The 15660-nt window shown below is 34.5% G+C and overlaps 1 protein-coding gene across 3 annotated transcripts in view; it reads right to left on the bottom strand.

Annotated features, from left to right (window-relative positions):
- Positions 1 to 242: 242 nt before the first annotated feature.
- The window catches only part of LOC115882606, a 439578-nt gene continuing 424160 nt past the window's right edge, over positions 243 to 15660 (bottom strand). For 2 of the 3 annotated variants that reach the window (XM_030900799.1, XM_030900801.1), the window contains 9 exons: positions 14496 to 14772; positions 12694 to 12977; positions 12261 to 12452; positions 11830 to 12077; positions 8343 to 8560; positions 6622 to 6882; positions 4447 to 4769; positions 2776 to 2987; positions 243 to 1008 (listed from right to left, as the gene is read on the bottom strand). In XM_030900799.1, coding sequence (XP_030756659.1) covers positions 820 to 1008; positions 2776 to 2987; positions 4447 to 4769; positions 6622 to 6882; positions 8343 to 8560; positions 11830 to 12077; positions 12261 to 12452; positions 12694 to 12977; positions 14496 to 14772 — 2204 coding nt within the window. In that variant the 3' untranslated portion in view covers positions 243 to 819. The remainder of the gene's footprint in view (positions 1009 to 2775; positions 2988 to 4446; positions 4770 to 6621; positions 6883 to 8342; positions 8561 to 11829; positions 12078 to 12260; positions 12453 to 12693; positions 12978 to 14495; positions 14773 to 15660) is intronic. The other variant, XM_030900800.1, reaches the window with a different exon arrangement.

Raw genomic sequence — 15660 nt, 5'->3', positions numbered from 1 at the left:
TAGAATGGGCTTTCCTTTGTGTTTTATTTCATCAATAGAATTTCTTAATTAGGTATTTAAAAATTCAAACACGCAAATAAAGTCATTTAAATAAAAGAATAGCTTTTAGTATCTAATAGTACTATTTTTTAATATGTCAACACAGTTGGCGCACGTATTAGGTATAATGAAAGAAAGAAAGTTAAACAATACCTAATGACAATGAAATAGTAAATTTAAACCGTGTCCAACGAGAGAATAATATTTGATACAGCGTGATGGAATAAAATCGATGTCGTAGTAGGCGTAGAATTGACTATTTTGTACAAGATTTACTATCTCTACCCATGAAGTTGTGGATAGCGACAAAAAAAAATAGACAAAGAAAATCAATAATAGTAAACTACGAACTGAAATGTCATTTCTCCGTCTAATATGACGTCATTTTTATTCCATTTTACGGTACTTCACACCTATGGGGAATGTAGAAAAAGCAAGTTGTTGTAATAAAATCATTCTTCTTACCAAATCAACACAAAACTAAGTATAATATACAGATAATTTTTCCTAAACTAAATTGATATGTCAAAGTAAGAAAAACAACTTTATAGAATAATTATTGTTTAGAGTTTATAGTATACTTTTATCTACATTTTACAATATTTTACTGAGCTGCCAAGACATTTAAAAAGGTTTTCGTTAAATCGTATTGTTGCTTTATCTACATTATACAAAATTAAAATATTCTAATCGAATTTAAAAATAATGGTATCCATTATTGCTTGCTATTTTTCTGTTTTCTTTCTTTAGTATGACTAGTTTCTTTTATTTTTATATCTTCTAATGGTGCTCTTCAGGCACTGGCGCTATAAGTCGTTGCATGCTCAAGTACTCGTTCCCCGACCGAGGTCGCAGGGTACAAGATGGCGGCGGTGGTTCCACGCTGGAACTGTGCGAGGACAGGGACAGCGTTTCGAAGTAGTCGGACATGTCCGAGGTACCGCTGCTCGTACTGCCGTTTGGACACACCTGGAACAATAAATAAATGTTTGGTTTGAAAACAGAACATAAAAATGATTTACTACTAAAAGATTGTCTTTGGACTTCTACTATCTTTATTTTTAATAGTCATGGTCATCATTATTCTCAGCTTATTCAGCCATTTCCAATTATGGCGTAGCATCCCTCACATATGATTTAGATAATCTCTTTGTAGTATAGCCAACAATAGACAACGACGGGCCCAAGTTCTCCCCGCTATTTTTCTAATATCATGATCCCAAAACAGGTTGGGTCTTCTTTTTGGTCTCCTAATTCCTCGTGGGTACCATCACAGATTATACAGATTATAAACTTTGTTTTTTCTTTATTGTTTTTCGTGGTTCCAATTTTCGGAATCGGGCACTAGTTAGGTTACTAGTTTGCGCACATAGCACGCCCACTTATGGCCTCTAAAATTGTGCACAGCGCTTGACCGGACCATTTATTATAGAGATATCGGAAAACCGAATAGCGTCATGCAGTATTTACGCGTACCTTATCATGGTTACGATATGCGCGAGTCAATTTTTAACGCAACACCTTCTAATAACGTTACCGCCTGACGTAATTTGCGGATCAATTACACCAAGCGCTATTTCTAAATAACGTTTAAAAATTGCTTAAATGGGCATGTGCGGGTATTTGACAACCGGGGCCGGCCGGCGAGATCTTTTATTTTAGGTTATGTTTGAATTGTTTTGAATTATTACTTGAGTTTTATTAGGTAATTTGATATTTAAGTAGCTGGTTTTAATTAAATAAATATGGCCCAAAGTATGGATTCCACCTCTTCCAATATTAAAGAACCTATAAAGAGACTTAGGTTTACAGCAGATGACGACTTAGCCCTTCTAAGAGAATTTGTTACTTGTTGCTACAATAAAGCACTGGAAATAAGCATTTTAGCCCTTTAGTTTTAAAATACCTAGTAAACAAAACAATTTCAAAGTTTTAAATTCAAAGTTAGGTTAAGTTTAAATAGAGGGCGCGACGCGAACAGAATTTTTTCTTATCCGATAACTATAAATGAAGAGAGTTGATTATCACCTCACGTAAAGGAAATACCACCTGGCCTTATTAACGTCCATGCACATTTAACGATATCTCTCTATTACGCTGTTTATTGTTATTTTTGCGCACAGGAAATTTTACTCGTTTGCACATCGTCATAAAAAACAATTTTCGTACCACGAATTAGGGACAAGATTTTTATCTGTATACTTATAGGATACCTAATCTGTGGTACCATGCTGTAATTTTTGTGGTCCATCTCTTGTCCGTCCTTCTTGCGAGGTGTACGCATAGGTTATGACTGGTAGTACACATTTTTAATAGTATAGTATAATATTTTGATTACTACATGGTATAACATATAAAGCAAGCAATATAACATATAAAGACTACACGAGAAAAACCAGATATGTCACAAGTTCGTAGAAATTAAGTTAGCGACACACACATTTAAAAAAAAGAGAAAAAAACTTAAGTGGCAAATGTTAACGATATTCAAGGCACCATCAAAGAAAGCAATAATACACCTTTTTCCCAGAGATATTACAGCTCAGTTTTTTTGCCGTACAAGGCAATAAACGGAGTAGTCGACGCGTAATTGAATTTTTATCGGCTCCAGTTAAAATGGACAAAGCTGGTTTTTCACGTGTAGTCTTCATATGCAATCGTTTTTAATTGTGAGATAGATAGATGATAGATAGACCGGAGAATGGTTATTTTGTAATGGATAAAAATGGTACTTACTGGTACTTCAGCTTCGGCACTGGCCGATTTTCCTTCGGCTGCTTTGTTGAATTGGAAACTTAGGTCTCGCAAAGGATCCGAACTTTTCGATCTTCTGGGCAGGGTAACGTTGGCAGAGAACTGAGGACGTCGAGGTAGTTCGAAGACACCGGAATCGTTGGAACTTGATGAATCTCGATTCGATTTGCAAGGAACACTGGACGAACGTCTCACTGAAACAGTATAATAAATATAAATTTTACTGTATAACAAGAAACCCACTGACGGACATACAAAACGAGACATTATAATTTGTGGTACTTTTTACGATATAATATCTTTAGATCAGCTTAATGGATTTTTAAGAATTTTTCACTGACATGTAGCCCCCACTGACTGACTACACAGTGCTGTAGTAAGTTTTCATTTTTCTGTTAATTTAATTTATTATACAGGATAAAATAGGAAGTAATATTTTTTAACTAAAATTTAAACTGAGATACCGTTCTTTTCCGGTACATCTTGTTGTAATATTTAATTATTTTAATTATATTTATGCTTCTTTCTTATGCAACCCAATATACCCGACTTGTCACAACTTCGAGGTATTATGAGGAGTATTATAGAAAATGCTGGAGAATCCTGATATCGAATGTACCTGTGTCTCGGGTGTAAGTCTGTGAGATTCTGTCAATAAAACCCTTCAAAAATTGTTTTTCAATCTCAAAAACACAAAAAGGGCGAAAACATGGGGCCCCACGTTGGGCGCCATAAAATACTCGCCTTTCTTCTGGTGTTTTAGAAATATTTTTTTTTCTTTAGATATTAATGTACTAGTAAGAATATAGCAAATATTATCCTATAAATAATTAATATCCGAAAAACAATATTATTTTTTCCTATTCTATTATATTTTTAAATTTTGTATTTTATAAAAAATAATTTTTTCCCATAGCAACTGTTAAAATTACCTTATATCTATCAAAAATAGTAGATAAAATAGTACTTTAACCGCAAGGGTAGATTAAATGGTACTTTAACAGCGAGGATAGGTTAAGAACTTTATTTCTTCTCGCACGTTTTTTAATTGCTTCCATTTTTGAAAATTTTTGTATTGCTTTTCATAAGTTATTCGGGATATAAATGGAAGCAGTTTGGATATGGCGTTTGTCGCCTCAGCCTGAATATCTGTTGGTAATTTACTTATTTCGTTTTGAGCCATTTCTGGCTCCAATTCAATCAGCAATTGGCACGAAAGAGAATTAAAAAATATTGATTCAAAACTGACAACTAAAGAGACAGCTTTATTTATTTGTCAAATTACATAGAAACCAACGCCAACCCAGCACAATATTTTTTCTACTCGTAATAAATTCCATGAAATAATAATATCTGAATATTTTTTAAAACGTAAGTCGCTATGGAAAAAATATTATTTTATACACACGATAAAATTGCATTATCGTCTCCCGAAATTTTTTTAAAGAATATTTTCTTGAATAACTATAATCTGTTTTGTAAAATGACATATACACAATAGAAAGACAGACGATTGGTCAGTCAGTATCAAAGACAAATACAAAGAATCGCTGACGTGTCTTCAATAAAAATGAAGCGAATTTACTTATCCACAGAGTTTATAAGATCTAAGACAAAAGCTAGTTTTTAATAAAAGACAATTTTCAATCTTACCCAACTGAGCAGCTTGTGTGGTCTGAACAGCGCATTTACAAGGCGATGCCACATCTGGTTCGGGTTCAGGTTCCACCCTACTAGTACTAGAATCCGCACTATTTGACCTCTTTCTTCTTGCACTGTCCAAATCATCCGCGTTGTCCATGATCTGCTTCCTCTGGTACACGTCGCCCGCGTGCAACATGGCTGACCCAGGAGCCGGTTTGCTGGACCTGTCCAATACCGGACCCAGGTTCGGATTGCTGTTCGACAGGACTTTGCTGAGACGCTGTTTCACCGCTGGAGACATCGGGATATACCTGAAACAATGCTTCAGTTGACTGCCGAAGAGAAAGGGTTAGAGTTAGTGAAAGAAGTATAGGTACAAAGTGATCACTGTTCAGTAAAAGAAGCTGTAAATTAAGTTTCCAGTTTTAGAGATAGTTTACTATTTTAAAAATATTCTGTTTTTAATATGCAAGTTCACAGGAACTCAGATATGGATGGTGACATTTTGAAATAGATAATTTTGATTGGTTAAAAAGTTTTGGTGTGAAAGTTTACTAAATTTATAGGCTTGGTGCATTTCAGTTGATTTTAACAAATTCCGACTGCAGCGCTTCAACGGCCAAAATCTGAAATTATCAGTACCTATTTCACGCCGCCGCGCCGTCATGTTGATCGTATATAATACTGAAATCATAGTTTTGTCATAATATTTAAGTATTTTAGTTGTTTGCTAGTGCAGTTATTGAGACTATATATAAAACACTTAAGTACGGGGTTTGTGTGATGTAACGCTGTTTCGGGTAGTAAAAAATTGGCCCCGGGAGGCACGTATAGCCGCCCATACTAAAATATGTTAAAGTTGGTAGGCAGTTCTTTTAGTTTCAAAGTAAAGCAATTTTTCCAATTTTTTTTTATCTCAAAAACTGCGACTTTGACTGATTTTGATGTCATTACAAATTTTGTTGCAAATATTATTCCTAATCTTAAATTGAAAACCGCGTTTCGCTAACTACTGTAATTTTGGAGATATGATTTTTTAAAATTTTTAACCCCCTCTAATGCCCCCTTACCAACCCCCCACCCCCACCAAAAGCTAATAACCAGATTCTCGGGTGCTACAGTATTTTTGTGCCAAATTTGGTTAAAATCAGTTTAGCGATTTTTGAGTTATCGTGTTACAGACGGACAGACAGACACCATGAAAATATTTTGTATTTAGGTCATTTATGATCCAAATAACTCATTTTGAGTGAAATTAAAAAAACTTTTTTTTTGCCGATCTTAATAGCCTACCATACCTGTTGGTATGGTCGGCTAAAAAATAAGTGAAAAAGAATTTGAACTGGACGTCGTGTTGTGTTGTGACAATTTCAAATGTTAATAAAATTGCCGAAAAGATGTTAACGCGTATAGGAGAGCGTAATTAGGGCGTTGTTGGGTGCAATAACATTCAATAACTCAACTTTCCCGGATATTTAACTCTCCCGAAACAACATTTTATAGCTTCATACTTTCTCACACCGATTTGATCCATAGCAAAAATGGATTCAAGGCTCAAGCAGTTTGACAAAACTAGTGAGTAAACAAACTGCTCGTTACATAATCAAAACATTAAATAGACTTATACTATGAGAGGATAAAATATAATTTGCAATATTAATAGTATACTTTTTTTAATTAACTAGTGACTAAATTTTTTATGAACATCTTCTAAAATTATAATTATGTACCTTTAAAAAATTTCGTTATAGCCGAAATTGCCCCAATTATGGCCCACTAGCAAAACCGCCGATTAAAACTATGCTCTCTACCGTAGTTGAACTCATCTAAAAAGATTTTTTTAACTGAAATAAACAATTATAATACAAGTTAGACCTTCTAAAGATATCAAAATATTTACTTTTTTGTTTTTATTTTTAGAATTTTCACAAATTATACTTCCTAACACTTTGGAATATTTAAATAATACATTTTTCGTATTCTCTCTGTTTAAACCCGTGTATTTGTAAGTACTAGTTGTTTACGATATTCTCCGGTGGTGGCAGCACCGGCGGAGAATGCACCAAGCCGATAGATTTTTTCTCGTAGAAATGATCGAAGTTATAATCTCAACCATCATACCTAATATAAAGCTTTTATTTTGGAACACTGTTTATGGATTATGGATCAGGATAAGACACTTACCCTGGATGTGGTTGACTAGCGGCTTTAGACGGTTCCATGAGCAGATAGTCGCTTTGAGCGTGTCCGCATTTCTGGCACAGCGTTCGGGCCTTTTCCGATATCTCTTTACTGTTTTCGTATAGCTGAAGTGTTTGAGCAAATTCCATGTTTTCGTAATTACTATCTTTCGACGTTTGATTCGTTGTAGACGTGTTGTTAGCGTTAGAAACGCTCACCGGGGTTAGGTTGGCGTAGTTCGTGGTTCCAGGATTTGGATGGCAGCTGAATAATAAAATAAGAAATCAAAATCGTGACGTCATCAGTGACGTCACATTAGTAGATCACATCTCTGTCATCATTTGATTACACATTCATATTCAAATGAAATACTTAATAAGTCGTTAGTCAAAATTAGAAAAAATCGTGTATGTAATAAGTTGGGGGGGGGGGGAATATCTATTTTCTGTAATATCCATTCGTTACATATAATAATAGGTATATATTACAAACAAAAAAATACAAATAAATACCAACCCCAAATTATAGAGAGAATACTCACAATGATAACAATACACAATACTAAGGGCTGGCAAAAAGTTAGTCTTGGGTCGAGATTTCCGTATGTAAGAAGAGTACAACGCGTTTATAATGTACTGAACAAAGAGAGAACAGTAAACACGTTGCCAAACATATAAAATAAACCGAGAAACTGTGCACATTGCTAAGAGACGTGGAAGGGGATATAGGAGATTTGTTGCAATCGATCGGTCGATCCAATCAGTACCTCTATCAGTACTTCAAGGGAACGATGTACACCATGCGTTCCGCTTCACGATTTAATTACGTCTCGTGATACTTTATTTGTTTATTTATTAACGAGTTGTTGTAATTCTCCCTATAGCTTGAAAATTTTTAAGTGCAAGTTAGAAACACTTGCATTTTTGGTAAAAATAAGTGGAATTGAGTTGGTGTTCGACAGTGGTCGCGCTATTACTCTGAATTCAAAAATCGATATCTCGAAATCTATTAGAATAATTGATTTTAATTATTTCATAAACTGTCTTAACATTTTTTCGCAGACAGTATATGTGAAAATCTTTATAAATAAAAAAATTACACGATTGCTGAAAAAATATGCACTAAAAGTGAACGGATGGGTTGTTTAAAATTTTTGAATGAAGAAAAAACAACCTTATCGAATTTTTCTTTAGTTAATTTTGAAGTTTAACTTGATATAATGTCATTTTAACAGAACGTCAACGGATTTTAAAGACATATCTGTTTGAAATAACTAAAATGTTCTAGAATAGTTGTATTTAGATATTTTAGTTCTTTTTCTTTGTTCTTTGTGTGTTTTTGCTTCCAACGACGGAAAGAGATATAATTCCCGAAACGTACAGTATTTTTTTGTCCGATAGGCAAATTTGTTTATTAATAAACCACTGCTGACATTTAGTCTCCGTTGGATTAACCCAGCAGTGTTTACAAAAAATAACTATTTTATTTGATAAATTTTCTTACAGTGGCCAAATACCCATAGTACTTTTTTGAAGAGAATAGCCTGTTTCCCAACTAGTTACATATTACTATTAATATTAAATAATTACTCATTAATTATTAATTAAAATTGTCAACAAAATCATTACATTTCCCTATACGAGATACGTAATGCATAGACCTACTATTGTGACGTCACACTTTGATATCCCAGGCATCTACGAGTCGGATACGACCCTACTTACCGATAAGTTTTCTTACTGTAATCGACAGTGGCGTAGACGGCGTGAACTGAATCTTCGGGCGCTGACCAGCAGCTCATCAGGCGTTGACAGACGCACGGCCTCTCCGGCTCGGGCTGTCGGATTCTCAGGATACAGCCGCACGGTTTCTGTACAGTCTCGAAACCGATACACTCTTTCAGTTTTCGCGGGGTATCGTAGTGTTCCGATTGCGACGGTTCCTGTATATAACAGAGAAAATGTCATAAAACTCTACTACTAGGCCAGTAAGCGAGGGTTTTAGGGTCCGAATTCTGAACACCTGCACCGATTGACGTGAAATTTTAATAGTGAATAGAGATATACAGATTGTTATCTGGACGGCTACTTATTGGGGAAAAGAATGGCAACACTGCATCCAATTCCAAATGAGTACTAAGCTAAGCTGCCGACTCGTCCCGTCGCACAGTGCTTCGAACATATCTCTCTAGAGGACAAAAATCCAAAACTTCTCTTTTATTGTAGGCAATTTATTCAAACTAGGTTTATTTGACACAAATGATGAGTACTCTCATTGTACTAAATGATGATGTTCTTAGTCCCACGTTTATGAAAAGAAATCTTATAAATAATAAAAATGTTGGAGCTGTGTTCCATCTAAGGAAATAATAATTTATAGTATGAAAACGGTGTAAGTATTAAATAAATCCCTGTGATAAAAAAGAATTGAAATAATATTAGAACATCATTCCTACAATATAAGCCTAATATAAGATAAAAATGGTTTTCTTTAATGAGAAAGAAAAATTAATGTTATATCTAATTAAAAAAAAACTTAAGATACTATAAATTTACTTTACGACAACAAAATGCATAGATCGTAACTACTCTGATTCAGAAGAATCACTGCTGACAGAATCTTCCAAATTTATAGTATCTAAATCACAGGTAGATGAAGTATCCTCAGATATAAGATATTTTTGTATCATTTTCTAATATGTTACTTTTTGGCGTTGTTACTGTTCTTTTTGTTGGTATGAGGGGTTCGGATGTTAATAGTTAATAGACCTCTTTAATAGACCATATCCATATATTATTTTTTCCTTTTCTTGGGTGTGAGGTTTTATAATAAATTGAAAGGATGGAACTTTTTTTATGCGACGCTTCGCTCCAACATAGTGGACTTTTTCAGGCACAAGTGGTGTCTCATTTGACTGAAAAGTTCATCAATATCTAATAAAGAACACATTTTTTGAAATATAAATAATTTTAAGTTCTTGTCCTTATGATCAAGCCAAGTATTAACCAGATCGGCATTGCTTATCAATTTTACTCCATCTGAAAAGTATTATAAAATAAAGTTCGTCGCAAGCAGACGCAGGTGAACTATACAAAAATTAAAAGTGTATTAATATGACAACAAAAATATTCAATAAATACGATATGTTTTGATATGTTTTTTTTTAAATACCTTTTTGAAGTTTGAAAACGTAAAATTTTTTTACCCATTTAAGAATCACCTTAAAAAATAAAGAAAAACTAAACAATCACGAACTTGTTTAGAAATAAATTTAAAGTACATACCTTGTTTAACAATATCCATAGTGGCTTTCAATTAAGTACGTACCGTTTAACTCCATAATATACAGAACTACTATGAATGTTATTCTTTTCACTGATAAGACAATGATCGCAAAATTTATTTTTAGTGAAAATATTTGCTAACAAAAAACGCTGTTTATGAAAAATAATATACAGGATGGTTGAACATTGCTATAAGTATAAAATTACATATTCAGGTATTAGTAAAGTTTAACTTTTTTTTCGATTTTTGTCCATGGGACGAAGCACTGTGCGTCGCGTCGTCTTTCGACGAGCGGGCTGAGGTTGCCATATTTCAACCATAAAACTCTTGCCGCGGGTAATAAACAAATTAACAACCTGTATGTAAGAAACAAAAGATACATTGTAGCGATGTGTAATTTCAGTTGAGTGCCACCTCTTCTCGGGGGTGGAAAATAAATCACCCATTTAAATTGCGAAAATCAATAAAGGGGTCAATTCTAAGCAAAAAATGTTCTATAATTTTTTTTCAGAAAATTAATATTTTCCTAGTTATTTAGGATTGAAAATGTTGATTTTTCATCTAAAAACTGCATATATTTCTGCCATTTTTTATAAATAACTCGAAAACCTTGCGTTTTAACGCAAAAATTAAGCTTTTGGAACAGCTAAACGATTCATTTTTTGTTAATTACCGTTGGTGTAATAATAGCCGATTTATCACTCTGTAAAGGTGTTTTTTTATTTTTCGAAAACTAAATTTGCAACTTTTACCGCAAAATATTGGTGAAAGAACACATTTTTCTATGACTAAAATCACAAAAATAAAAACTAAGCGTAATACATGTACATACAGTTGGCTATATTTAGGCACTAACAATGGGCTCTGCCAGTTCGAGCGGTTTAGAATGCCTAAATTTGGAAAAAAAAATATTTTTTTGACATATCTCAAAAACTAATCAAGATACGTAAAAATGCAACAGAGTAAAATTGAAGGTCTTTTTCTTGCAATATTTTTGCTCTCTTTCAATTTTTCTGTAGATCTCGTTATTTCGTAGATATTACGTTTTTTTAGTTTAACTTGCGTGTAAGGACCACCTTCTTTGAACCCTTAAAACACAATAATCTCGTAAAAATGAAGAGTTCGAGACTGTTCAATAATAGAAGTTAAGTTGTAACTCGTGTAATTTCCTACAAATTGATAGTTTTAATTTTGATCATGATTTTAGTCATAGATTTTGTTGTTAATTTTTTTCCGAAAAAATGAGATGACCATTTTTTTATCATAACTCCGCGAGTTTTTGAGCTACGAACTTTTTTAGAAAAGCATTTATAAGGTCTTTTCGAGCACTTTAAAAACGGTCATATTAATTTTCTTTGAAAAATGTGTTCTTTCGCCATTATTTTACAGTAAAAGGTTGCAATTTAGTTTTCGAAAAATAAAAAAATCACTTTTACAGAGTGATAACTCGGCTGTTATTGTACCTACAGTAATAAACAACAATGAATCGATTCGTTATTCCAAAAGCCTCATTTTTGCTTTAATTGAGTTTTGCGATAAAACGTAAGGTTTTCGAGTTATTTATAAAAAATGGCAGAAAAATATGCAGTTTTTAGATGAAAAATCAACATTTTCAATCCTAAATAACTCGGAAAATATTAATTTTCTGAAAAAATGTCGTAGAACATTTTTTGCTTAGAATTCATCCCTTTATTAATTTTTGCAATTAAAATGGGTGATTTATATTTCACCCCCGAGAAGGGGTGGCACTCATCCCCAGGATGAAAGCACACATTGCTACTATGTAACTTTTGTTTCTTACATATATCTCTATTCGCTATTAAAATTTCATGTCAATCGGTGAGGGTATAAAGAATTCGGAAGTAATACCCTATTTTTATTCTCGCTTACTGGCCTACTACAACCAATGAAGATGAATAAACCTACCACTGGGAAAGGTATCTTTGGAATATCGTAATTATCGTAACATGGTGACGGAGCTATGGGTTTCTTTGGCGAGGGGGAACTAGAGGCTGGTTTAGGAGGTCTCTGTGGAGGTCTGGTGACGGCTTGGCTCCATCCCGAGCTATCACTGGAGCTGCTGATGGAGTGACGGTCGCAGGTGTGCTCCCAACATGGTGGACCCATCGTGGGACCTACTGTCACCGTAGCGGTCGACGATCTAGACATAGCACCTAAAAATGATGAGTAGGATTGTGATATCGTTTGCATAATCTTGCAAATTATGATACACTGATTATAAATTTTAAACGTGATGATTATTGAATAATTTCACTGAAATGTTTGGCAGATTAAACCCATTTTTATAAATTTATATTAAAAGAAAAGGATAATAATATGATGTATTTTGCAGTTACCTAATTTACTTATACAACTCATGCATCTCTCTATTGAAGGTTGGTTCCATCCGTCGTTAGAGATGCTATCGCCACAGCCGTAATTGCTTTCTAAATCTGTATAGGGCGAGTCCGCTCGGGATGTCAGACTTGCTTCACTCTCTCGTAGTTCATTCGTTCGTATTGCTGGTCTTCTAGCAGGACTATCCATTACTACAAATTATGAAAAATTATTATTATTACATTTTTCAGATTTTAACTGTATAACCAATAATAAGAATTGTATAAGTATTAGAAAAATTGGTGGTAAAGAACTGTTGATTCGGCTTTTTTAACTTAGTCTTATAATTTTATACAAATACAAATTGCTTAAAAAATTATAAAAATCTTAAGAGCTTTATTAGCTGTCCGTTTTTCGTATCGGTCAGTGTATTAGTGTCATAATTATACTCACCTGACATATTCCTCGACACTGGCCTTTTTCTGGAAGCGTGTAGGTTCCCTGTTGCCGCAGCTTGTAGTGCTGCCATGATCTCTTCACCCTGATCCGCTATTAATATATACAATCCCTCACCCTTGAGGCACCTTGATCCACCTTCGAAGCAAAACCTTCCGTCCACCACGCCGTACCTTCTCAAGTCCGCTATCTGCCATTGGCCAGCGACGCGAGGTGGCACACCCGTGGTAATACAGAAACTACGTTCTTGGACGTGTAATCTGGCTGGACCTGGTGGAAGTCTAGAAGAAACAAAATAATTATTTGAATTTATTTTTGGTTGCGAAGATTTTTTTTAATTGTAATTTGATATAGTCCAAATTCGTTCTGCTGTTATGCCTCTCCACTCTTGTGGTTATGTTGGGTGAGTGTAGTAATATTACGTTAGCCTGGATAGGGGTACAAGGGTAACAAGGATAATGAAAATATACATGAAATGGTCAAACAAGGATCCTTAATGCCATTCACAGGCACAGAACCCATCTTCCTCGGCCACCAATAACGAAGCAACAATGATATATGTTAGGCAATGTTCAGAAGCTAGAGGTGTGTAGGTCGTAAAAAAACTAGTTCCAACGAACTATTCCGACCTCGGAATGAAAGGAACTAGTTCCCGGTTGCTCAAAGAACTAGTTCCTCAGGACCTATTCAGGGATATATAATAATATGCGATGGCGACGGATCGGCCAGCGCGATCGTAGCCCGATGCTGGGCAGGAGTGGGGAGTGCCAGCCGTATGTTATCGGATCCGGACCTAGAGGAACTAAATAAAAAACTAATTTACGTACGGATCGGCCTAGGCCCGATGCTAGGCGGGAGTGGAGAGTGCCATCAGTATGTTACCTGTCCCGGACCAAAAGGACTGACAGGAACTAGAGAAACTAATTAAACTACTAGTTCACGGGAATCTATTTAGTCGGCAGATCCGAGATATAATACAAGGCGACGACGATGGATTCGGCCTTGTCTATTGCCACAGCCGTAACCGGTGTAATTACCACAGAAAATTGTCGTGGATACTGTTTTTGATTTTTAGTTTGTTCTGTGAATATTTTACGGGAATGTTTCACTTTAGGTCCCTAAAATTAAGAAATATCTTATAAAACGAAGTAGATATTCTGAATTTTTAGACAAAAACAAAAAGTTTAAATTGAGGAAAAATGCAGTTTTTCGTAAAATTTTCGTATGATTTGCTCCAACTGATTTGTGATATAGTTTTTTAAACTCTGATTTGAGTTTCATTTTTAATTTTTTTATCTGCAATAAAACTTACCTATATATTTTTAACATACGCAATTACACGTCTCGTTATATTTCGTACATTATAAAAATTATACAGATCATACTGTGAATAGTTCTGACTGACAACGAAACCTATTAGTAAGCAACGGGGATGTTAATGTTAGTCGGGAACTATTGTGAACTAAATACCAAGTTCAAGGAACTAGTTCCTCTCAAGGAACTAGAATTCTCACCTTTATCAGAAGCAGTAATCAAACTGATTGAAGTTCATGGTCACACAATGAATTTAAGTAATATGTCGCTCTGGATAGGATGTAAACAGAAAGATGTGATAGTTTAACATAATCTATGTGACTATGTGCCTTGTGAGTATCAGATTCTATTCTATATAGAGTCTACGCTGCTTGGTCAATAAGTTAATCATAAATTTAATGTTATGACATGACCGCATTATTATAATCAGTAAGTTATTATTTTAAGAAACCCTAGATTTTCCTATAACTATTCGGCACACTTACTTTGTTTTCAATGGAGAACTGGATACTAAGACTAAAAAATGAGGCCCGTCGTTGAGGTGAGTGCTCAGCTTGATCTGCCATTGCATGAGCCTCTCGCGATTGTCGAATGCCAGCACCACCACCACGTCCTGACATACTATAGCTACAGTATGCGATTCTTTATCCAGGGTGAACCCACTCTCCAGCCCCAGGAAATGTTGAAGCGACAGGGAAGCTTTGGTTTGGCCTTGTTTGTAGCGGTCTTTGGAGTCTCTGTACAGCTGAAGATGGAGGCAGTCTGGAAGAAAAAATACATTGGTTATTTGATGCTGAAGATGAAGGTATTTTAGGAATATAAGTATACTATGTATTTTTGATTCTTGAAGAAGAATTATATAATTGTTTCAAGATAAATAGATTTGAAAATAAAAAATATGTTAGTCTTCTTGCATGACGATGAAGATGAAGTTATTTTGATGTTGATGATAAACATAACCTGATCAAAGATGATGCCAGATATGGTCTAAAAATTTACAATATATATGTTTCAAGTGAGTGTTGTAAAGGCTTTAAAGGGTTGTAACTTCCTCAGGTTTCAAGTTTAGAAAATACAATTTGACAATGACAAAATTATAGGATAATAGGAGTTGTCTATTATTAGCTTTGTCTATTATCCCTGCTAATTTCCTAATATCATGGTCCCATCTCAGGTTCGGTTTTTTGCTAGGCAAAATAAAACACTAAATCACCTCAATACACCAAAACACTTTTACTTTTACACTGGACGCGCGTTTCGCTTACCATGTTAGCATCATCAGCAGATGATTATAAACTAATGATTATATAACTAACTTTTAACAGTTTATAATCATCTGCTGATGATGCTAACATGGTTAGCGAAACGCGCGTCCACTCTAAAAGTAAAAGTGTTTTGGTGTATTGTGATGATTTAGTGTTTTATTTGCTGTGTAACACCAAAGGTTCCAACCCTCAACTGTAATTTTCTCCACCTTACACTCAACTGTAAGGTCTCTGAATTCCTCGTGGATACCATGCTGTAATTTTTGTGGTTCATCTGTTCTCCGTTCTTCTTGCCACGTATCCTGCCCATTGCCATTTGAGGGATTTGACTCTGTGGCTGACATCTATTACCTGGGTATTTTGTTGTATCCTCTCTATTCTTTTA

This window comes from Sitophilus oryzae, unplaced genomic scaffold (genome assembly GCF_002938485.1).
Source record: "Sitophilus oryzae breed Bouriz unplaced genomic scaffold, Soryzae_2.0 scaffold_178_pilon_pilon, whole genome shotgun sequence".
Lineage (NCBI taxonomy): Eukaryota > Metazoa > Arthropoda > Insecta > Coleoptera > Curculionidae > Sitophilus > Sitophilus oryzae.
Note: the sequence above shows the minus strand (reverse complement) of the source record. Positions and strands in the feature narration are given on the sequence as shown.